Below are 25,721 nucleotides of genomic sequence, written 5' to 3'. Positions count from 1 at the left end.
CTCATTCTTTGGGGCACACGCGAGGAACACAAATGCGAAATGCGAATGCGATGGTCAAGTGGATTAAGGCGTCTTGTACATACCAGTTGCGTTTGCTCCTGGGAGTATGGGTTCGAGTCACTTCTGGGGTGTGAGTTTTCAGTTGCATATTGTCCTGGGGACCATTCAGGCTTGTTCGCATATATATATATATATATATATATATATATATATATATATATATATATATATATATATATATATATATATATATATATATATATATATATATATATATATATATATATATATATATATATATATATATATATATATATATATATATATATATTTTGTACAAAAAAAATAGGGAAGGGAGTACCACCTCTGGCTGGAAGAAGGGGGACTATATATATATGTATATACATATATATATATATATATATATATATATATATATATATATATATATATATATATATATATATATATATATATATTATTTTTGCATTAAAAATAGGGAATATATATATATGTCAATATGTCAATATATCATAGTCAACTATGACGATAATCTCTTTCAAGAGAGATTGAGCCTGCTCTTCCCTACATAAGTACGTCAATATACAAGATAATATAGAAGATACGTCCACCAAGTATCGCCAACCGTTTTGCCCAGAGAGCAAATCGTATCCAGCACACCGTGACACCTGCTACCACCGCCGTAACCAGCAAACTGCTCATCCTCTGCCTACCTGTCACTGATTGGCTGGTGTCTCGTCGCACCTGCCCTCCGCTTTGCTGCATCATATTTCTTGATGCTTCTATATTGTAGCGGAGTCTTGAAGTCAACTATATTCTACCCACTTCAAGACTCCGCTCCAATATAGAAGCATCAAGAAATATGGGCCAATAAAAATAGGCCTTCTGCAGTTACCTACTTTTAATACCTGTTTGTATTTCATTGTTTCGTGTTCTGTCTTGTGTTAAAAGTTTATTTTCACCTCATCCAAAACTATTGTAACATGTCACTTCACCCAAATGTAGGTATAAAAACTCGAAAGATGTTTAAGCTCTACTCAGTTAAAGTTGTGTGTGTTTGTGTAGACTAAAGTCTTTGAAAATGTAATAAGTTTTACGAAACGCGCTCAAGTGTCGCGTCAGACTAGAAATAAAAATGAATTTTGGAGAATTGATCTTTGAATTACCATCAACAGTGAAAAGAAACGTAAGAAAGATCGAGAAAATTCGTGTTAGAATTATTAATCTTACTTTTTCGGTCATATTTAATAATATATGTCTACAGGAAAGACTGCTACCAAAATATAATAATATATACATATATGTATATATATGCGGAAAATCCACAGAGAAATATGAAATGAGGTGAACGTTTCGGCTTTGTTAAACCCTTTGTCAACACCAGACTGACAGTTCAGTCTGGTGTTGACAAAGGCTTTAACAAAGCCGAAACGTTCACCTCATTTCATATTTCTCTGTGGATTTTCCGCATAAAATGATCAGTGTTTTGTGATCGTCAATTGCATGTATATATATATATATATATATATATATATATATATATATATATATATATATATATATATATATATATATATATATATATATATATATATATATATATATATATATATTCCAAGGTTGAATTTTTCTGCAAATCACACAATTAAATCACTCATTTAAACAGGTAAAAGGCATACAAATTTAAAACTTAACTCATCATGTTTTATTAATTAATATATAAATAATAATCACATAAGAGCGATAAACTCGTTAAACAAGAACAGAATACATTCAGTTAACTGAGTAAAGTAGCTGAAGCAAGATCAGGATATGATCACATATGTGGGTAGATTCCCTTAACCAAGAGCAGATATGATCACATGTGTGGATAGAACCCCTTTAACCAAGAGCAGATATGATCATATATGTGGATAGCTCCCCCTTAACCAAGAGTAGATATGATCACTTATGTGGGTAGATCCCATTAACCAAGAGCAGGAAATATGCACCTCATTCATTGATAACTACTGACACTAAACACCATACAATTACTGGACTGTGGTTGCTAAGAATGATTGAGGAACACCAAGATGAGAGATGAGTGCTTATTTGTTCAAATTATGATACGTTCCTAAGAGATCCTGTAACAGTTGTGCAAGCCAACAGCGATTAGTATTAACTGTTTCAATCTGACACCTACATTTTGTTTTTACTTTACCTCGTAAGTTAATAAAATCAGTGAAGGACAAAGCCTTGACAAAATGCATTTCATATAATAAGTGTAGTCTATGAGAGCATTATTATTATTTACAGAAGTCATCAATTCATTTAATTGTGTAAATATTTTAGTGGGTGTTAATTTTTTTTAAGAAATCATATTTCATTTCCAAAATATTTAACATATAGGAAAGACTGAATATTAATGCTTTACATTTTTATTACATTAAATAACGAACAAGCATTTACTATTTTAACTGTTTACTAAAGATATTTTTCACAGTTTAGTCAATAATAAGTCCATGGAAATAATTAAGTAATGCTTCACCAGATGACTGGTGGCAGCCTCCACGCACTGCCTGGATGACTGCTACTTCCTCCTTGAGTTTCTCAAGCATCTCAATCCTCTTCTGGAAGTTGTAGCGCTTCTGCATCTTCTCAGATTCAATCATTAGATCAATGTATTCTTTTGTTGATATGGGGTTTGGCTTGAGGGCAATTTCCTCTAATCGTTCTACGTGGCTTTGAACTTCCCTTATCATGCCAAAAAGTATTTGTGCATGTGCGTTGATGTCATTTTCTATGGCTTCGATTGCACCTTCTTTGTCAAGTTTTCCCTTCTGAGCTTTCTCATAGCGGTCGAGAAGCTCCTGCACTGTGCGTGTTTCCTTGACCCAAGTGTGCTCATACCTGAACTTCATGTTCTTGTGAAGATCCCAGTAACACTTCTCCGGACAGATCCTGCAGTATCCATCTCTCATTGCCCAGCAACCAGCTTTGTTATCATCATCAGGACGGGAACACGGGTAATGACAAGTCATGTTGCACTTTATGCAATTTGTCACATGTTCCCGGGGACTCAAATTAATCTTAGTTATCTTAGGAACGTCGACTTCTTCCTGATAATTTGCACTTCCTTTCATGTCGTCATCAAGACGAGCCAACATGTCTCGCTCTTGGTTTAGGTTTGTTAACTTCCCCAAACCTAAATGAATCTGATTCTGCAAGCCAATTACTACTAACTGTAGACGACTTCGTTCTTCAAGCACTTGTTTTGTTAGGGTTAGACTTGCTGGAGACGTTTTTCCCAACTTTAAGAAGAAGTTGGTCATGCTTCGGAATCCCATCTCCCAGAACAACTTACAGATGTAAACCGAATCTTCATCGTCTGAGTCAGAATCATCACTGCCCCCGTTTCCACCAGTGTTGCGAGCGTAGAGTGCACTGTTGTTGAACTTGTAAAATCCAGCGTAGTGAATTCCAGCTTCTTCAAGCGCATCCAGTACTGGAGGAGTCTTTGCATCCGCAAATGTAGCCATAACATAAATATTTTCTTTAATGTCCTTACCAAACATGGAAGAAAGGCCGTCATATACATATCTCTGTGTCTGCGTCAATCGTGCAGCAGAAGCTGGAGTAACGAAACCAACTCCATCAACTTGATCAATCCCATAATCTTGTTTCAGGAACATTTCAAGCTGTTTCATCATTTCACGGTCACGCTGAATGCCTCTAGTGTCTCCAAAGCCTGGCGTGTCAATGAGTACATAATTGTACTCAAAGGGCATTCCTGGTAATTGATAAAATGAATAAGCTGTGATCAGATCTGTCTGGCTTTCGGCTTGGGAACGTTTGGGAGCATTTTTATCATCAATAAGAATGAGTCTAAAGTTGTCGGTGTAGTCTATACAATAAATGTAGTTCACCATGGCATTGATGAGAGTCGTCTTACCAGTCCCCGTAGCACCCACCAAGAGTATCACCTTGGTTGGCCTATTGGTCTTTTGGCCGAGGGACAGCTTCTGCACCTTATCACTCTCATTCTTGTGTTCCACATTCATCTCCAATTTCCGTAATTCAAGTCCTTCTTCGGCAGTGTGCAGTCTGCTAAAGCTGTCCCTTGCTCGGCTTTTCAGCAACGTTTTGTCGCCATCAGAAGTGACAGAGGAATTTGGAGTTGGTGCCATTATCTTGACAGTTGCTGTTTTGGAATTCTGCGGAAATGGAGAAATAGGAATCCATCAATGACGTCGATGTATTCCCCGTCACCGTCGCACAATCCAATATTCATTGAAATTAAAAAAATCATTGTCAAACTCACGCTTAAAAAATGATCTGTGTTTCGCCAGATTACTGTAATTTGGTGTTCAAGCCGTTTAAATGTGAAAAGAAATAAATGAAAATCATCAGTCTAAGAAATTCACACGTCTGATAATTTTTTGAATGAAAATGTTTAATTCATTAAAAGCATTCGAATTTCATCCAAATACACTCAACAAATCTTTAAAGGACAGAACCACTAAGCCAGCAAATATTGTTGTACATTGCATAGTCCTGCGTACACCGAATTCACCTCGCTTGGTAAATTTAGATTTTTTTTTCAAAGCACATGCTAACATGTTAGATATAACTAACTATCATGGTTACAATTTTCATCATTTTAAGTTCGTTAGGGCCAGCTTTTGCACACAACGACTCCCTGTGTATAATACAAAAGAACCTACCAGTTGATGTCTAACATATTTTGCAATCACATTTACAAAACCAAGTTTTTTTTGTTACGAATCAATGTGGATGTACCTTCATATGTCACAGCAAGTACCTTTGGAAGATCAACTTGATAATTAGAGAATTTTTTCGCTACTGCCTTGCATAACTAAGCCCTATGGTAAAATTATGTGTTATGTTTAGGTACATCAGTGATCAGTGATCTCATCAAGACAACAATAGTTAGCCAAGCTAATGATCAGTGATCTCATCAAGATAAAGGGAAAGAAATTACCTGAACCAATATCTTATTTTAGCTGTTCTTGTATGTTTGTTTCCAACTTTCATATTGTCTCTTTTTGCTGTTTTCATTCACTGACAAATCCTAGATTTTCTGAATAATTTGTTCGTTTTCTGGAAAACAGTCAAAAGAAAAGGAGCTCATTCTAACCATGATTGTTAATATATTCTCCGTCACTGAGTGGTTCTTCCTGTTGAGCAATTACACCTCATAATTTGTTTCCCTGGAAAGTCTCCCTTCAAAATGCATACATTTTTCTTATAGCTCCAAGTTATAGAAAATGGCTATAATTCCTCTCAAACTTTGCTTTTTTCTTTGCCTTAGAGAGCTTAGGGAATATGTCTGAAAGGTATTTGAAGGCTGCCGACCCTGGCTGTATTTGAAGGCTGAATTTTTTGTTGACTTATCGAGATATGTGTTTTTTGTGCCTGCTCACTTTTACCACAAAGCCATTTATAAATAGTTTCATAATGGGGCGTTACGGAGGACGTTACACAAGACTTTATAACCTTTTTGATCATACCAAATCCTTATCTCCACCATTCGTGAAGATTTCTGCTGCTGTTTTCTTCATTTAAACGTTTTTTCATGTGCTGTTGACCTGACATTCTGAAAGGCGTTAATACGCTAGATAACATAGTTATTATAATATAGCAGTGATTCGTCTATCATTATATAATCATATATATGTGCGGCTAAAAATTAATATTCGTGGAGCCGCTTAACTACATATTTTCTGTTATTATCATTAATATAAGATGCTCACTTTAAACAACAGATGAAAAAATAAGCAGAACAATGCTACCAGTTTACTTCTAGCATTACCCAATTACTGCTGAGTACACTGGGTCTGTGATGAGTACACTGGGTCTGTGATGAGTACACTGGGTCTGTGATGAGTACACTGGGTCTGTGATGAGTACACTGGGGCTGTGTTGAGTACACTGGGTCTGTGAAGAGTACACTGGGTCTGTGATGAGTAAACTGGGTCTGTGATGAGTACACTGGGGCTGTGTTGAGTACACTGGGGCTGTGTTGAGTACACTGGGTCTGTGATGAGTAAACTGGGTCTGTGATGAGTACACTGGGGCTGTGTTGAGTACACTGGGTCTGTGAAGAGTACACTGGGTCTGTGATGAGTAAACTGGGTCTGTGATGAGTACACTGGGGCTGTGTTGAGTACACTGGGGCTGTGTTGAGTACACTGAGTCTGTGTTGAGTACACTGAGTCTGTGTTGAGTACACTGGGGCTGTGTTGAGTACACTGAGTCTGTGATGAGTACACTGGGTCTGTGATGAGTAAACTGGGTCTGTGATGAATACACTGGGACTGCGATGAGTACACTAGGTCTGTGTTGAGTACACTGGGACTGTGATGAGCACACTGGGTCTGTGATGAGTAAACTGAGTCTGTCATGAGTACACCGGGTCTGTGATGACTACACTAGGTATGTGATGAGTACACTGGGTCTGTGATGAGTACTCTGGGTCTGTTATGAGTACACTAGGTCTGTGATGAGTACACTAGGTCTGTGATGAGGCAACCCGTTCTCACACAAGACAGCACATATATGACTTAATGCTTAAAGTCAATATGTTGAATGTGAATTAGTACATATTTGATATATTTCAAGTTACCTTTTTTACCAACGCCCAAACTCTTCCTCACGTACCAATTTACGTCTCACAGTACCCGTCCATCAACGTAGATAGCAGAATAGTCGTGATTGGTTCAATTATAATGAAAATTGTAGTTTTCAGGTCCCACATGGGTTGTGAAATTTACCTACTATTGTCCATGCTCTTAGAATATTACAGATCAGCTACATCCTATTGAGGGCTCATAGTTTTGTTTTGAGAAATATTAGTTGTTCTTAGTAAATTATAATAAGCACTATAAATTATTACATAGAATAACAGTGCTTCACTAATCAATATTATATACCATAGTTTGCGCTTTAAAAATCTTTAAAGAATATTTTGTAGGAACATTAACAGAAAACGATGTTATGTGGGAATGTTTATGAGGTAAACTACTGCAAACAGGATGGTATGGTGGTTACTATATCAAATATGGGATGGGTATAGAGTCCACTACCACCTGTTAGGTGGGTAAAAGGGGTTCAATACCACCCGCAGGATGGGTATGGGGCTCACAACCACCCACAGGATGGGTATGGGGACTTAATCAAACCAGAAATGCTCTACAAATCAAGGGGGCCCAGAATGTGGAATGACCTTCCCAACCATGTTAAAGACTGTACCTCTCTCAACCAGATTAAGTTAAAAACGAAGCTATACCTAATAAATTCCCTGTAACCTACCATACCCCTCTGTTGTCAACCCATGTATGTTTTTCGTTTTTTTTTGTTTTTTTTTGTTTTTCAAATCAACGCTGTTTGAATGTAATTTTCTGTAATAATTTGTAATTGTATTTGTGCTGCTTTTTCAACAATGTTCCCCCCTCTTTTACCTCTATTTTTATTTGTACTCAACACATTTTATTCTTTTTACCCATTAGTTTTAAGCTTTAGTCATTAATGTTTTTTCCTGCCCGAAACGCTTAATTGCGTAATAGTGGCTTTAGGCATTGTATGTACTAGCTCTATCTATAAAGCCAACAAACTTTGTAAAATCTCTTTATGTATGTACCTTTACCTAAATAAAAATTATTATTATTATTATTATTATTAATACCACCCACAGGATGAGTATGGCGTCCACTATCACCCACAGGATCGGTATGGGGCTCCAACCACCCACAGAATAAGTATAGGGTCCAATAACACCCACTGGATGTGTATGGCGTCCATTGCCGCCCACAGGATGAGTATAGGGTCCAGTATCGCCCACAGGATTAGTATATAGGGTCCACTGCCGCCCACAGGGTCGATAAAGGGTCCACTACCGCCCACAGGGCTGGTAGGGGGTCAACTGCCGCTCACAGGGTCGGTAGGGGGTTCACTGTCGCCCACAGGGTCGGTATGGGTTCCACTGCCACCCACAGGGTCGGTATGGAGTCCACTGCCACCCACAGGGTCGGTATGGGGTCCACTACCGCCCACAGGGTCGGTAGGGCGTCCACAGGGTCGGTAGGGGTCCACTACCGCCCACAGGGTCGGTAGGGGGTCAACTGCCGCCCACAGGGTCGGTAGGGGGTTCACTACCGCCCACAGGGTCGGTATGGGGTCCACTGCCACCCACAGGGTCGGTATGGAGTCCACTGCCACTCACAGGGTCGGTAGGGGTCCACTGCCACCCACAGGGTCGGTAGGGGTCCACTACCGCCCACAGGGTCAGTAGGGGTCCACTGCCGCCCACAGGGTCGGTAGGGGGACCACTGCCGCCCACAGGGTGGCTATGAAGTCAACTAGCGCCCATAGTGTTTGTATAGTGTCCACTACCGCCCATAGTGTTAATATGGGGTCCATTACTTCTCATAGTGTCGGTATGGAGTCCATTACTACCCTCAGGGTGTGTCTGGGGTTTATTTTTTCTGTATAGCAGAGGTGGCAATACTGCTTTTCCAATCTCATTTGTTGTTCAATGTAAAATATTTGTTGCTCGACTTGCAACCAACAATATATAAATATTAGTTATAAATATTGTAGTTATAATGTAGTTATAAATATTTCAAGAATTTAAAATGGGTTATGAAAATACACACATTGGTACATTATTGCAAAGGCACTATACTATATATATATATATATATATATATATATATATATATATATATATATATATATATATATATATATATAAATATATATATATATATATATATATATATATATATATATATATATATATAATATATAAATATATATATATATATATATATATATATATATATATATATATATATATATATATATATATATATATATATATATATATATATATATAGTATAGTGCCTTTGCAATAATGTACCAATGTGTGTATTTTCATAACCCATTTTAAATTCTTGAAATATTTATAACTACATAGTGAATGCAAGTCAATGTATATTTATTTATTTATTTATATACAAGAAGCTACATTGGGTTAGAGAGAATACATAGCATAGTATTTGCAATCTTGTAAAACCACTAGTACGCGCAGGGTTTCGGGCAGGTCCTTAATCTAACATAATTTTAAGTAGGTAAATTCTAGCAGAATTAATAAAATGATAACAGTTACATTGCAAGAAAAAAAATGAGATGAGAGAGAATAGTAAGTATATTAAAGCACATTGGTTTATTAAAGCTCTGGTTGATTACATTGTCAACTTGATTGGTAATTTAAACAAGATTAACAGACACAGTCCAGCAGATTGATAGCACATATAAGAAGACAGCAATGATCTCAATGGTAAAGATGTTCGGATTGGGTACATAAAGATAGGGAGATTGGGTAGCAATAGATACAGTGCAATTTTAAAGCAACAAGGTAAAAAAAACTATGCAGATGAGATTAGGTACTTTTTAGTTTTGTTTTTGAATGACGCAAAAGTTGGACAGCTTTTCAATTCATTAGCGAGTGAGTTCTATAGACTAAGATAAGGTCATGCACTGGACTATATCCAATCCTATCACTAAGATAGGATTGGATATAGTCCAGTGCATGATCTCGGATTCCATAATGATGGAATGTTCCGAACTATAATGGAAACTGGCCCAACTATGGGATGGGTTAACCCAAGTATCGCGTTTCCAAAAGGGTCGCCCATGTTGGAAAAGACGAACGCCGAAAGAATATTGTTGAAAACATCTTGATAACTTATTAAACCAAAATTATTTATTAGTCAGAAGAAAGACAAAAACGCGATCTATATGTAAAACCTCTACCAGACAAATATTTTAAGTAAAACCGAAGATATTTGTAGCTTTATAAAAGGGACAGTTTTCATTGCTCGTCGAGCTCGAAAACCGCAGCATTCATCTCAGAACCATGCCTATTTCACACAGATTCCTTAATAAACGTAAGAGTTTTATATGTCACAAGAAATATATAAATATAAGCTTCATTCTAAATACCTTACCATGGGCATATTTAAATTTAAAGCGAAGATACATGTAACTTTTATAATAGCCGAGCTTTGACTCTGGACAGATTGATCGACCGAGCAACTCTCTCTCAGAACAATATTTATTTCACGTGAATTCGTTAGTAAACATATGTTTTATATGTCTCAAGAAAGGCAGACATATAAGCTTCTCTTTAAACACTTTACCATAGACATATTTAAAGTTCTAATGAAGATACATGTATTTTAAAAATTACGGAGCTCCCACCCCGTACAGACTGAACGACAGAGCAACTCTCTCTCAGATCAATGTTTATTTCACGTAAATTCGTTAATAAACACAAATGTTTTATATGTCTTAAGCAAGATAGAAATAAGAGCTTCATTTTCAATACATTACAATAGACATATTTATAGCTCAAGTGAAGATACATATGTTTTTATAGTAGCGCTCAGTAGCTTGTCGGGCATGGAGTGCAGACGCCTACGCACTTGCCGATATATTGTATAATTAACAAAGATACGCTAATAAAGCCTAAAATCTTATATGCCTCCAGAAAGACCGAGATATGAACATTATTATGATTGCACCAAATGAAATATATCATGTTCGAGGACAAAGATATATCAATTTTAAATTAAGTTTCGACTCTTGCTCAGGCGAGAGAGATGGGGCGACTCTCGCCCCATCTATTGGAGATTCTGTCCACTAAAGACCCAAAGCTACTCAAACCCTCCTTGCATTATTTAAGTAATGAAGTAATATGGTATATTTACTCACTATAATGTGGGTGCTGAATGCAGAACATGAGAAAACATATATATACTCCAAACTAATATAATTTCATAATGAAATATGTAGCATCAAAGGAAGTCGACGGTCCAAGTGTCAATGTTGTGGAGCGACTTATCCAAGATATATCGTTGTTTGGAAAGTGTTTGTTGGCATATCCAGTTGTCGCACTTCTCTGCACAAATTATCATAAATTTAAATTATAATGTTAACATGCTCCACACCCACCCAACTGGGCGGCAGCTTTACAGTCATGTGCTCCACACCCACCCAACTGGGCGGCAGCTTTACAGTCATGTGCTGCATACTTACCCAACTGGACGGCAGCTTTACAGTCATGTGCTGCACACTTACCCAACTGGGAGGCAGCTTTACAATCTGATGCATGTGTGTGTGTTGGGGGTGGGGTGGGGGGGGGGGGGGGGTTATACCCTTGGTAAGCGAGAGTGGAAAGTAACCTTAGACATTCTGCGGTCAATGGGGGGGGGGGGGAGGGTGGGAGAGTCAAATCCACCCTCCAACATCTGGACATAGTACCAGCAGCCTCCACAACACTCCAGCTGATGCTTGTAGATGCCTCATCTAACCTCACCTATGTCACACATTAACCTACAGTTCCTGTGATATTTAAACTCCTCATCACAGTGGCGTCTCACCAATATAAACTGTATTGGATTTTGTCCCGAAATAGCTATATACTGACTGGACGTGTATGTATGTATGTATGTATGTATGTATGTATGTATGTATGTATGTATGTATGTATGTATGTATGTATGTATGTATGTATGTAGGTATGTATGTATGTATGTATGTATGTATGTATGTATGTATGTATGTATGTATGTATGTATGTATGTATGTATGTACGTATGTATGTACGTATGTATGTATGTATGTATGTATGTATGTATGTATGTATGTACGTATGTACGTATGTATGTATGTATGTATGTATGTATGTATGTACGTATGTATGTATGTACGTATGTATGTATGTATGTATGTATGTATGTATGTATGTATGTATGGATGTATGTATGTATGTATGTATGTATGTATGTATGTATGTATGTATGTATGTATGTATGTATGTATGTATGTATGTATGTATGGATGGATGGATGTATGTATGTACGCATGCATGTATGTATGTATGTATGTATGTATGTATGTATGTATGTATGTATGTATGTATGTATGTATGTATGTATGTATGTATGTATGTATGTATGTATGTATGTATGTATTCCCAATCACGTTAAAGACTCCCCCTCTATCATCCAGTTTAAGAGAAAAACAACTATGTACTAAATAATCAACTCCTTGTAACTTTAATTATGCTGACCATCCTATCTGTATTCAGACTGTGCCTACCATCATTATAGGTGATTATAACGCTAGGCATAGGAATATGGGTAATTCGCAGTTCAGTAATCGTAACGGCAACCAACTGGTGTCACTATTAGGTACTCACGATGATGCACAGATTGTGGGTGACCTTGAACCGACGAATATCTACGGAGGTATTCTTGATCTATGTCTCGGTTTCAAGGTCGCCCACATCGTGTGTGCCACGTCAATAGTGCCAGTTATGGCGTCTGATCATCTGGCCATATTAGCCACTGTAAGCATTGGAAGCTCTATCCTCCCTGGTGGAGTGTTCAAGCGGAAGAGGCTGGCTGTGCCCATCGATCAACGAGACAATCTTGTTGCTCATGTGTCAGATTGGTGCAGTTCATCTGAGCCTTCATCAGTTGAAGATTTTAACAATGAGCTCACAGGTACTATCGAGCAGTTTATAGAATCACTTGATCCATCGTCCAGGCCACGTAACCCAAATTACACCTGTCATAGCACTTATGCTTATTATAATGATTCAGCAAACTACTGTGGAAATGTGCAGGACAAACATATCAATTGTGACACTAGCTCTCCACATATGGCATTTGCTTAATTTAGAAACTGTACTTGTGGTCGATCTCGAACACATGTTGTTGATGTGACGATGTATTATGAATTTTGTGGCTAGCTCCTCAAGATTGTAACTTGCTTAGATAAATAAATTGTGTGTTCAGTCCCTGAACCCATTATGTGATAAATTAACTAAACTAAAAACTATAGTATGACGACAAAACCTGAACTGCATAATGTAAATAGGGATTAACCAGATAAAGAGATATAGGTGAAGAATAACACCAGGTAATTGTAAAGCTGCCGCCCAGTTGGGTGGGTGTGGAGCAAGACTAGTAACTGTGCGACTCCTCATAGATGTAAAGTGCCTTGTATAGTGACTGTTGTGAGCCTCTTGTTGATCACTTGTGACACAAAAGATTACTGATGTGTGTATTTGTGTGGGTGATTAAATATGTATGTGTATGTATATATGTATACGTATGTATATGTACATGTATGCGAAAGTATATGTACATTAATAATTTTGTAACTAGCGTCAAAAGATTGTTATTTGCTTAGCTAAACGAACTAGAGGGTTCAGTTCCTGAACCGATTATGTGCCTCTGTAATCCTTTACACCACCGCCCACGGGATGGGTATTATGGGGTACATAATAAAGAAAATGAATGGACCGAACCCCACAATTCATTTAGCTAAGCAAGTTACAATCTTGATGAGCTAGTTACAAAATTCACTATAAGTCGTCACATCATAAATTGGTTCGAGATGGACCACAAGTAGTGCATTACATAATTTATCAGTATTGTGCTGCCTGTGATCCCCGCCTGGCTGGATACTGATACCTAGGTAGTTTTCATGTGTCCGAACACCGGCGATAAGGTGGTATTATTTACTTAACTTAAGAGATATATATTTTTAAGTGTTGTCACATTAACGGCTACATCTTCCTTTCTTCTGACATATAGATTTTTAAGATTAATTAAAATATATGGAAACTAATTATACAATTTATTGGCTGGTGTGCAGGGCTTCACACTCTCAGAGCTAGCCATCAAGTAATTATCAAAACGCATATATCTTCGTTTTCACTTCAGTTATATTTATGACAAAGGATTTTAAATGTAGCCTATATTTCTACCTTTCTGATGACATAAATACTTTCGTTAATTACAATATCTAGATCAAACTAACATTGATTTTCAAAAGGTTGTATATTTTCCATCAATGGAGAGCATCAGCCAAGAAGCCTTCTTTAAAATATGAATATCTTTCCTCACCCAATAAGATCTAATTTCTGAATAAAACGCAAAAAACGACTTGATTGTAACCTATCCACCGCTGCCCATTGGATAGGGGAGAGGGGGTTATGTGTAGGATAAACATATCAATTGTGACACTAGCCCTCCATATATGTCAGTTGCTTAAATTATAAACTGTACTTGTGGTCGGTCTCGAGCCCATTGTTGATGTGACAATGTGCATTGACTTTTGTAACTAGCTTATCAAGATTATAACTTGCTTGGCTATATGAATTGTGGGGCTCATTCCCTGAGCCCATTATGTGCCTCTGTAACACTCCACTATCGCTCATAGGATGGGTATGGGGTGCATAATAAATGAACTAAACTAAGCTCTGCCTTTTTGATAACATGTACAATTATAAGCTTTATTTGTGAATCTCAATTAATTAAACAATATATCACAGAGCCTGTAGGGTTCGGTGAGATGAGCGAAGAGACATGGGAGATTTTTCATAAGTACAGTACATGGTAGTTTAAGTATCGAACGCATGTCAACGAATAACGAGTATATATAACAAAACTATTGTCCTATGAAGTCGGTTTAACTTCCAAACATATATTTTTTAATAAATGTTAAATGTTTTCTGGCTAGTTATGTTAGATTTTATTAAAAATACGTATTCTACTGGTTAACATTATAATTTAAATTTGTGATAATTTGTGCAGAGAAGTGCGACAACTGGATATGCCAACAAACACTTTCCAAATAACGATATATCTTGGATAAGTCGTTCCACAACATTGACGCTTGGACCGTCGACTTCCTTTGATGCTACTTATTTACTTATTTCATAATGAAATTATATTAGTATGGAGTAAATATATGTTTTCTCATGTTCTGCATTCAGCACCCACATTATAGTGAGTAAATATACCATGTTACTTCATTACTTAAATGATGGAAAGTTTCTTGGCCTATTCCTAGACAAGAGACTCAATTTCAGTACCCACATACAACACATAACTAAGAAAGTCTCTAAAACAGTTGGTATACTCTCCAAAATCAGATATTATGTACCTAACTCTGCTCTCATCTCTCTATATTATGCACTAATCTATCCCTATCTCAACTATGGTATCTGTGCATGGGGTTCACCCACTGCAAACCACCTCAAGTCCATCATCACCCAGCAAAAATCTGCTATCAGAATAATATCAAATTCTGCTTTCAGACAACACACAGCCCCCTTGTTTAACTCCCTAAACATGCTAAACATAATCTCACTCCACAAATTCTCTTGTGTCAACTACATTTACAAAACCTTGTTCTTAAATGCAAATCCTGCTCTGAAACTCTTCCTGGACAGATGTAATAGGACCCATTATCACCACACCAGAAATAAATATCTCTTTGATATCCCCAGAGTTAAACATAATCTGTGTAAACACTCTATGCAAATAAAGGGACCCAGTTTATGGAACTCACTCCCTACTGAATTGAAAAGCTGTCCAACTTTTACATCATTCAAAATCAATACTAAAAAGTACCTAATTTCATCTTCATAGTTTTTCACTTTTTGCCTTAAAATTAAACTGTATCTATTGCTACCCAATCTTCCAACCTTTATGTTCCCAATTTGAACATCTTTACCATTGTGATCATTGCTTCTTCTTATATGTGCTGCCAATCTGCTGTATGATGTTTATAAATCTTGTGTATCTGTATCTTTTGCTACCCAGTCTCCCAATCTTTATGTACCCAATCTGAACATCTTTACCATTGCGATCATTGCTGTCTTATATGTGCTGTCAATCTGCTGTATGGTGTCTATTAATCTTGTTTAAATTACTAATCAAGCTGTCAATGTAAGCAATCAGAGCTTTAATATAACAATGTGTATTGTATGTGTATTGTAAAGCAGTATTGCCACCTCTGCTATACAGAAAAAATAGACCCCAGACACACCCTGTGGGTAGTAATGGACTCCCATACCGACACTATGAGGGGTAGTGGACCCCATAATAACACTATGGGCGGTAGTGGACACTATACAAACACTATGGGCGGTTGTTGACTTCATGGCGACCTTGTGGGCGGCAGTGGACCCCCTACCGACCCTGTGGGCGGCAGTGGACCCCCCCTACCAACCCTGTGGGCGGTAGTGGACCCCTACCGACCCTGTGGACGGTAGTGGACCCCATACCGACCCTGTGGGTGGCAGTGGACTCCATACCGACCCTGTGGGTGGCAGTGGACCCCATACCGACCCTGTGGGTGGCAGTGGACTCCATACCGACCCTGTGGGTGGCAGTGGACCCCATACCGACCCTGTGGGTGGCAGTGGACTCCATACCGACCCTGTGGGTGGCAGTGGACCCCATACCGACCCTGTGGGCGACAGTGAACCACCTACCGACCCTTTGAGCGGCAGTTGACCCCCTACCAGCCCTGTGGGCGGTAGTGGACCCTTTATCGACCCTGTGGGCGGCAGTGGACCCTATATACTAATCCTGTGGGCGATACTGGACCCTATACTCATCCTGTGGGCGGCAATGGACGCCAAACACATCCAGTGGGTGTTATTGGACCCTATACTTATTCTGAGGGTGGTTGGAGCCCCATACCCATCCTGTGGGTGATAGTGGACGCCATACTCATCCTGTGGGTGGTATTGGACCCCATACCCATCCTGTGGGTGGTTGTGAGCCCCATACCCATCCTGTCGGTGGTAGTGGACGCCATACACATCCAGTGGATTGTATTGAACCCAATACCCTTCCTGTGGGTGGAAGTGATCCCAATACCCATCCTGTGGGTGGATGTGACCCCCATACCCATCCTGCGGGTGGTATTGGACCCCTTACCCACCTAACAGGAGGTAGTGGACCCTATACCCATCCTATATTTGGTATAGTAGGCACCATACTATCCTGTTTGCAGTAGTTTACCCCATAACATACCAACATAACATCGTTTTCTGTTAACGTTCCTACAAAACATTCTTTAAAGATTTTTAAAGCACAAACTATGGTATATAATATTGATTAGTGAAGCACTATTATTCTATGTAATAATTTATAGTGCTTATTTTAATTTACTAAGAACAACTAATATTTCTCAAAAAAAAACTACGAGCCTTTAATAGGATGTAGCTGATCTGTAATATTCTAAGAACATGGACAATAGCAGGTAAATTTCACAACCCATGTGGGACCTGAAAACTACAATTTTCATTATAATTGAACCAATCACGACTATTCTGCTATCTACGTTGATGGACGGGTATTGTGAGACGTAAATTGGTACGTGAGGAAGAGTTTGGGCCTTTTTAAAAAAGGTAACGTGAAATATATCACATATGTACTAATTCACATTCAACATATTGACTTTAAGCATTAAGTCATATATGTGCTGTCTTGTGTGAGAACGGGTTGGATGAGTACACTGGGTCTGTGGTGAGTACACTAGGTCTGTGATGAGTACCCTGGGAATGTGATGAGTACCCTGGGACTGTGATGAGTACACTGGGACTGTGATGAGTACATAGGGTCTGCGATGAGTACCCTGAGACTGTGATGAGTACCCTTGGACTGTAATGAGTACATAGGGTCTGCGATGAGTACCCTGAGACTGTGATGAGTACCCATGGACTGTGATGAGTTCACGGGGTCTGCAATGAGTATCCTGGGACTGTGATGAATACCCTGAGAGAGTGATAAGTATACTGGTATGTGATGAGTACAATGGGACTGTGATGAATACTCTGGGACTGTGATAAGTACACTGGTATGTGATGAGTACACTGGGACTGTGATGAATACTCTGGGACTGTGATAAGTACACTGGTATGTGATGAGTACACTGGGACTGTGATGAATACTCTGGGACTGTGATAAGTACACTGGTATGTGATGAGTACACTGGGTCTGTGATGAGTACACTGGGTCTGTGATGAGTTCCCTGGGTCTGCGATGAGTACACTGGGTCTGTGATGAGTAGATGAGAACAAGCTTGAATGGTTCCCAAGCCAATGGTTCGCATTTGTGTTGCTCACGTGGCCCCACCAAGTGAGGTGATTCGATGAAATATCTAAGCCCAAATAAACCACCGAGCGATGTCGGATGTTGGATTAATTGTCTCATTACTACCTAAATTTTTGTACAATCAGTGTTTTCAATCAGTTAAAGAACCAGGAACGCCAAGGTGCTTATTGCTCCTGGCTGTCATTGTTCGAATCCGTCTGGGGTGTGGCGTTTTCATATATATCTATATAAATAACAATGGAAATGTTCGTTTGTGCATAACCGCTAATCTCCAAAAGTTCTTCACCGATTGCTTCGGTGAAGCAATCTTCGGTTGGACGTAGGAGCAACACACGCTGTAATCTCTGAAAGTTCTTCACTGATTGAATTGAGATTTTGACACAACGTTGTATTTAAATAGGCGCGTCTTTTTATATACCTAGTTGATACCTGGTTGATGGGGTTCTGGGAGTTCTTCTACTCCACAAGCCCGGCCCGAGGCCAGACTTGACTTGTGAGAGTTTGGTCCACCAGGCTGTTGCTTGGAGCGGCCCGCAGGCCCACATACCCACCACAGCCCGGTTGGTCCGGCACTCCTTGAAGGAAACAATCTAATTTCCTTTTGAAGATGTCCACGGTTGTTCCTGTAATATTTCTGATGCTCGCTGGTAGGACGTTGAACAACCGTGGACCTCTGATGTTCATACAGTGTTCTCTGATTGTGCCCATGGCACCTTTGCTCTTCACTGGTTCTATTTTGCATTTTCTTCCATGTCGTTCACTCCAGTACGTTGTTATTTTACTGTGCAGATTTGGGACCTGTCCCTCCAGCATTTTCCATGTGTATATTATTTGGTATCTCTCTCGTCTCCTTTCTAGTGAGTACATTTGGAGAGCTTTGAGACGATCCCAATAATTTAGGTGCTTTATCTCGTCTATGCGTGCCGTATATGTTCTCTGTACCCTCAATTTCAGCAATCTCTCCTGCTCTGAAGGGGGAAGTGAGTACTGAGCAGTACTCAAGACGGGACAACACAAGTGATTTGAAAAGTACAACCATTGTGATGGGATCTCTGGACTTGAAGGTTCTCGTAATCCATCCTATCATTTTTCTGGCTGACGCAATACTTGCTTGGTTATGCTCCCTAAACATTAGGTCGTCGGACATCATTATTCCCAAATCCTTGACATGCTGTTTTCCTACTATGGGCAGATTCGATTGTGTTTTGTACCCTGTATTATGTTTAAGATCCTCATTTCTGCCGTATCTGAGTACCTGGAATTTATCACCGTTAAACATCATGTTATTTTCTGCTGCCCAATCGAAACCTTTGTTAATATCTGTTTGTAGTGTCATGATAATCTCCTTCAAGAGAGATTTGGCCTGCTCTTTCCTATCATTATGTTACTTCAGTACGTCTACAACATCTAGATACTACAAACAAGTGTGGTACATATTGAGTAAATACATTTCTGCCAGGCGCATACGTATCAGACACTCGCTCTCCACCCCCCACCTTCGTCAATCGCAAATCCACCACTTCCAGCCAGCACTCGTCCCATTGGTGGATCGTCGTCTGCAGCGCCATCTACATAGTCGATGACTGAGCGTGCACAAGCCATTGGATTTAGAATATTCTGTGCTCTCAAAGCTGACACACCTATCTAATATACACTCTGTGTAGTAGTGGATGTGTTCAGCCAGCAAATATTCTCAGCACCTGTTAATAGATTTTTTGTCTTTATTCATTGTAGAGTAACTTAACCACTATATAATTTTGTTATTTTTTTACTTTATAATCTTGTTTGTTTGCACTGTACATAGCCAAGGGATTGTCTTTGTTCATATTTGTTTTCAAGTTAATTAAAGTTTCATTGTTCATACAGTTTGTTTTGCGTGTTTTCCCTTACTTTACCAAAGAAGGCAACAGCCACGCAGTCCACTTTTTTGTTTTTGTAAACGTGATTGGCCATTAGGAGGACTGCCGAACACCTACACTTCTTTTTTTTCATCACAATTAATGGGGGCCTGTCCGGAAGCGTCACTCAGGTACTAGTACTAGAACATCAATTTGAGGTAAATGTGTACTAGAACATCAATTTGAGGTAAATGTGTACTTGGGTTTGATACAGTTGCTTTTCAATATTTTCATAACTTTTAATATTTATATGGTTTTGTGCATTCAGAGGGTAACATTGTGAGTGTTGGATAACTGTGGATTACGTGGTGACTGGAGGCCTCAGTCACGCTCTTAATTGGTCGTCCATCCCTCCAGTGTTACTACTCGCGTATTCCACCTTTTTCGTCCCTAGAATATTTCTCAAATTCAGACAGATCATCATTTTGGTACCCTGGCACTTTGGTTTGTCTTTGGGCCACGCACCCCATCCGACCAAAGGAGGATACAGAGGGCCATAGTTCCTCTAGCACGGACTACGCTGTTGAGTTGGGACCTCAACAGCAGTTCTCGTCACCAGTTGACACTCGCACCCCTATACGTCGGTCAGAGATGATGATATTTACTCAGGTAGGGAATTCTTTCTTTTTTCAGAGCACAAAGAACGCTAATTCTGAAAGTATCATATAGTTAAGTAGGAAACCCCTTGCTTCTGTCCTATAGAGACTCGGCAAGGTATCCCTACATTCCTGGACTACCCTTTCACTTTTAAAACAATTAAAAGTTTCATTTGTCTTTGAAACTATCGGTTTCATATATTTAGTAGGATTTTCTTGCCCTTATTCTCTTATATTGAGTACCGGGTACAAGATTTCCTGCGATTTTGATTGACTAATTATTTAACATTTAATATTAACGTTAATTGTTAACGATTAAATTTCCACAGGATAGTTACCTGTTGCCACGTCATCCTGTTACTGACACTTATAATATCACAAGTATATTTGCTGTACATTTATTTGCTATCTCAAAATGTTTAGTCTCCCAGCATTTCGTAATGATCCAGCAAGTGAAGTAGGGAACTTAATTCGTGCAAGGAAGACAGACTTACAAACTCTTGCACATGAGTATCACGTAGATGTTCCCCATGGAGCCAACAAAAGTGACTTGTACAATATTATCCTGGACCACCTCTTAGATGAAGGAATTATAGACTCTGATTCCCACGAAAACTATTCTATTGCAGATCGGCATGCTCTGGCAGCTATAAAGTTAAAGCTCAAACTAGCGAAAATAGAGCGAGAACAACAAAAAGCTCTACAACAACAGAAAGAAGCTCTCCAGATAAAGAAAAATGAGGCTGCCATAAAGAAAGAACAGGAACGCGAGGCGACCCTAAAGGAACGCGAGGCTGCCCTACAACGAGAGCGTGAGAGGGAACAGCTAGAAGCAAGAAAACGTCACCTGGAGATGCAACGTGAGCACGATAAGAAGCAAGCTGAGAGTGTTCTAGTTTATCGTCAACAAGAACTCGACTAGGAAACTACACACCGCAATCAGCGCCAACAAGCTACAGCTAGTCTTCCCATAAGCTTCAATGTCTCCCAAGCAAGTAAGTTAATGCCACCATTCGTTGAGACAGAGATAGATGTGTTTTTTACTACTTTTGAGGCCCTAGCTAAAAAACTTATGGCCTGAAGATCAATGGTCTATCCTTCTCATCTCACAGTTCATCTCACAGGTAGGGCTGCGGTTACTCTCAGTACCTTAGCGTCTGAGAATGACTACTAGACCCTAAAGCAAGCAGTTTTAGACGCCTACCTTCTCTCCACCGAAAGCTACAGACGAAAATTCCGTGATTATCTAAAGGCAAGTACGACCACCTTATTTGAATTTGTCAATACTAAGAAAAGATATTTCATGAAATGGCTGGAAGCTTCACATGTCTACCCCCTCCCCGCTCAGCTCGTTGTCGCCGTGTGGGGGCTTGGTGGGCGGCTGCCAGAGTGTGATGCTCCTTGGGACAGTCCTGTCCTTTTCTAGCCTTGTGCTCCTGCTGCCGTCCTCTCCAATTCTGCTGGGCATCTTTTCCTTTTCATTCTGTTTCGTTTTTCTCCCCCCTCTTCTCCTATCTGCTTGCCGTTTCCTGCCGACCTTTTGCTCGTTCTGGTTCTTCCCTTGGACTTCTTCTATTTTGACGCCCGGGTGCTTGAGGAGGCATACTCTTGCACCCGTAGAACTGCAGTACCCGACGTCGAGAGCGAGGGGAACCTTTTATTGTCAATCCCCACTTCGTCACTGAACCCGATCTCGACGGACTGTCGGTTTCTTAAGGTGGCGTTTGTGGGGCGTATACTCACGACGCACCCCTAGGAGGCCCCGACAAGATCGGCGATAGCTTCTTGTTGGGTGTCCTGCCTCTAATTGTGGCTCCATGGTGGGTGTGGGGGCACATTCGTGAGTGAATTCTTCTTTCGTCAAGATGATTACCCCTGCTTCGGCTTCTTCTGGTTTACCTTCTCAGGCTCGTGGGGTGGGCGACCAAGCCCCCGAGTCGGTCCGTATTGGAAGACCGGGCTCTGTAGCCTCCGCTGCATTGGGCCCCGACCTTGCTCCTCCTTTGGCCTCTCTGACTCCTTCCCCTGGCTCCCCTCCCTCCTCTGTGGTTGGGTCGAGCCCCAAGCCCCCAGTGGTGACTACCTCGTCCCCTGGCGCGGCTCCTTCTCTCGTTACTACTGCGCCTTTTAACCCCTCTCTCTCTGGGGGTTCTCACCGCCGTTCTCGTCACGGCCGCCCTCGCTCGATTCCTTCCAGTTCTGCTACCTATCAAGCCTTGTTTGGTCCCGCTTCGTGGGCCAAATATTTTGATCTCCTCCCTCTTGATTCTGCGCCTCCTGACGATTTCTCCCTTCATCGACATCTCATTGATTCCGTGGATGCCTCCATTACTTTTAACCCCACTCGTCTCGGTACGCGTGTCGTTGCTGCTCCTTCTCAGGATGCTGCTTCCCGCTTGGCTGCCTTATCCTGCCTTGGCGAGACCCCCGTTCGGGTCTCGAAGAACGTCCAGTTGAATGCCAGTGTTGGCACTATTTTGCTCCCGCCCCATGTTGCGACCGGTGTTCGGGACCTACGCGACTGCCACGACGATATTCGACATATCCTCGCTGCCCAGGGCCATTCTATTCTCCAGGTGGACACGTTTACTCGTCCCCCTCGTGGTAGTCGCCGTCAACCCCTCCGGGTTGTGAAGATTACCTTTGATGGTAGGACCCTTCCACCCTCTGTCATTCTTGCTGGTGCCAGGTGCTCTGTCCAGGAGTACATTCCTTCTCCTCGGCTCTGCAACAAGTGCTGGAGGTTTGGGCATGGTGCCCTCCGCTGCTCCGGGACTGTCTCTCTCTGTCCTTTGTGTGGTGGCGAAGGTCACTCTAAGTCGGAGTGCGCTTCTCCCCAGGCTCGTTGCCTCAACTGCGGTGAGGCCCATCCTACCTTCTCCCGTGCGTGTGTCCATTACAAGCTTGAGGCAGCCGTCCTCAACTTGAAGCACCGGGAGCGTTTATCTTTTCCTGAGGCGAGGCGCCAGGTTCGCCGGCTCCCGCCTTATGCTAATATCTCTTATGCTCGCGTGTTGCGCTCTTCCTCTCCTCGTCCTTCCCGCCTTCCTCAGACTCACAACCGTTTCCAGGCCTTGGACCCTGATGCGCCCACTGCCCCCTCCTCTGTCCCTTTGGGTTCTCTCCCGAAGGATCCTCCTCCTGGTCCTCTGTCTGGGGTTCCCCTTCCTTCTACCCGGTCTGTCGTGTCTTCTGTGTCTCCTTCCTCGTCCCCCTCCGATCCTCCTTCCCATCCTCTTCCTCCATCTATCGGCTCTCCCCGCCGCCTGTCGGTGCGGGCGGATGTCCATCGCTCTCCTAACGGCCGTCGTGTGTGCTCTCGTTCGGCTTCTCCTGTTGAGACACTGGAATCCGTTGCCCGGTACGTAGTTGCTGGGACACCGGTCTCTTTAAGTCAGAAGCGTAAGCCTGGCTCCTCTCCTTCCTCTTCCCCGGCGGGTAAGAAGGCTTCGCTTTCTTCCTCAGCTCCTCCTTCTGGCTCTGTTGCTCCTTCCACTCCCGTTTCAGTGCTTGCGCCCCCTGTTCCTGCTATGGAGGTTTCTTTGGCCCCTGCTTCCCTTTCGGTTGCTGCTCTTGCTGGGGTGCTCTCCTCTCTTTCTACTCCCCCTCTTCCTGCTGCTGTCCTTGACTGCTCCTCTCCGTTGTCTCCTCCTCCTCCTCCTCCTCCTCCGGACCCTGCCCGCCCACCTCTGATCTGTTCTCCCGTTTCCTTCCCTCCGTCTTTGCTCAGTTTACCCATGCCCCCTAACCCTGACTTTGCTGACCCTGATCCCGACCCTGATATTCTTTAACGTGCTCTGTTGGTCTTTCGCCTTTGTTTCTTCCTTGTTCTCTGTTTTTGTCCTTTCTCTTCTCGTCGTTGTCCATTCTTCAATGGAACGTTCGAGGTTATTACGCCAATTTCCTCGAACTCCAACTTCTGGTTTCGCGGTTTTCGCCCCTTTGTGTCTGTCTCCAGGAGCCGATGCTTGGTGCTCGTCCTGGTCGTTTTCGTGGCTACTCCTTTCTCTCCCCCCCCCCCAGCCATTGCTGGGGCTTCTATTTCTTCTGCTCTCTTGATTCGGGCTGATGTTCCCTTTGTTCCTTTACTTTTTCCTTCGCCTCTCCATTGTTCTGCTGCTCGTATCTTTGTGGGGAAATGGTACACAGTTTGTTCCATTTATCTCCCCCCGAGTGTCCCGCTCTCTCTTCCTGATTTGAAACACCTCCTAGACTCCTTGCCGGAGCCTGTGCTCCTGCTGGGTGACTTCAATTGTCGTCATTCTCTTTGGGGTGACGTTCTGACGAATACCCGGGGTCGCCTCCTTGAGCCGTTTCTCCTCTCTTCTTCCCTGTCTCTTCTGAATTCTGGTGAGCCCACTCATTTGGACTCTCGAACTCGCACCCTTTCTTGTCTTGATCTTTCTCTCTGCTCTTCTTCTCTTTACTTAGATTTCACATGGCAGGTTCTTGATGACCTCCATGGAAGTGATCATTTCCCCATCCTTGTTTCCCTTTTCTCTTTTCGCCCTTCCCTCTCTTTCCCTAGATGGCAGTTTGCTAAGGCGGACTGGACCCTGTTTTCCCTCAGTGCTACTCTCTCTGACCTCTCCCTTCTGCCCCTCTCTCGCGCTCTCCTCCTTTTTCATGACACTGTCTTCGACGCTGCCCTCCGCTCTATTCCTCGCTCTTCCTCTCGGGGTCCACGGAAGTGCGTTCCCTGGTGGAATGCGGACTGTGCTCGGGCTGTCCGCTGTAAGCGTGCAGCCTGGAAGAAGCACCGCCGTAGGCAGACGACCGATTCTTTTCTTTTCTTTCGGAAAGCGAGTGCGGTGGCCCGTAGGGCCATCCGTACGGCTAAACGTGAATGTTGGGCTTCTTATGTCTCGACAATTACGTCCGAAACCCCTCTGGCCCAGATCTGGAAGCGTATCCGCAAGATAGCGGGTAAGTTCGTTCCCGATGTTTCACCGGTCCTTCACCTCCATGATACTCTTGTGGCGGACCCGTTGCAGGTCGCTTCCGAACTGGGTTCCCACTTTTCTTCTGTTAGCTCTGGTCTTCATCTTCCCCAATCTTTCCTTCTTCGTAAACCTGTCCTTGAGTCTCGTCCTTTAGATTTCTGCACTCATCTTCAGCTTCCCTATAATGATCCCTTCTCTCTCTCTGAACTTCGTTCTGCCCTGGCCCTCTGCGGTTCTACGGCGGCGGGCTCCGATGGTATTCATTATGAGAT

The 25,721-nt window shown here is 41.5% G+C and overlaps 1 protein-coding gene across 1 annotated transcript in view; it reads right to left on the bottom strand.

Annotated features, from left to right (window-relative positions):
- Positions 1-1,713: 1,713 nt before the first annotated feature.
- LOC138353635 (uncharacterized) overlaps positions 1,714-25,721 on the bottom strand; it is a 46,229-nt gene continuing 22,221 nt past the window's right edge. Inside the window, exon 2 of the mRNA XM_069306825.1 lies at positions 1,714-4,214. Within this exon, the coding sequence (XP_069162926.1) occupies positions 2,505-4,187 (1,683 nt within the window). The 5' untranslated portion in view covers positions 4,188-4,214 and the 3' untranslated portion in view covers positions 1,714-2,504. The remainder of the gene's footprint in view (positions 4,215-25,721) is intronic.

This window comes from Procambarus clarkii, chromosome 59 (assembly GCF_040958095.1).
Source record: "Procambarus clarkii isolate CNS0578487 chromosome 59, FALCON_Pclarkii_2.0, whole genome shotgun sequence".
In the NCBI taxonomy this organism is placed as follows: domain Eukaryota; kingdom Metazoa; phylum Arthropoda; class Malacostraca; order Decapoda; family Cambaridae; genus Procambarus; species Procambarus clarkii.
This window is presented reverse-complemented; position numbering and strand designations above follow the sequence as displayed.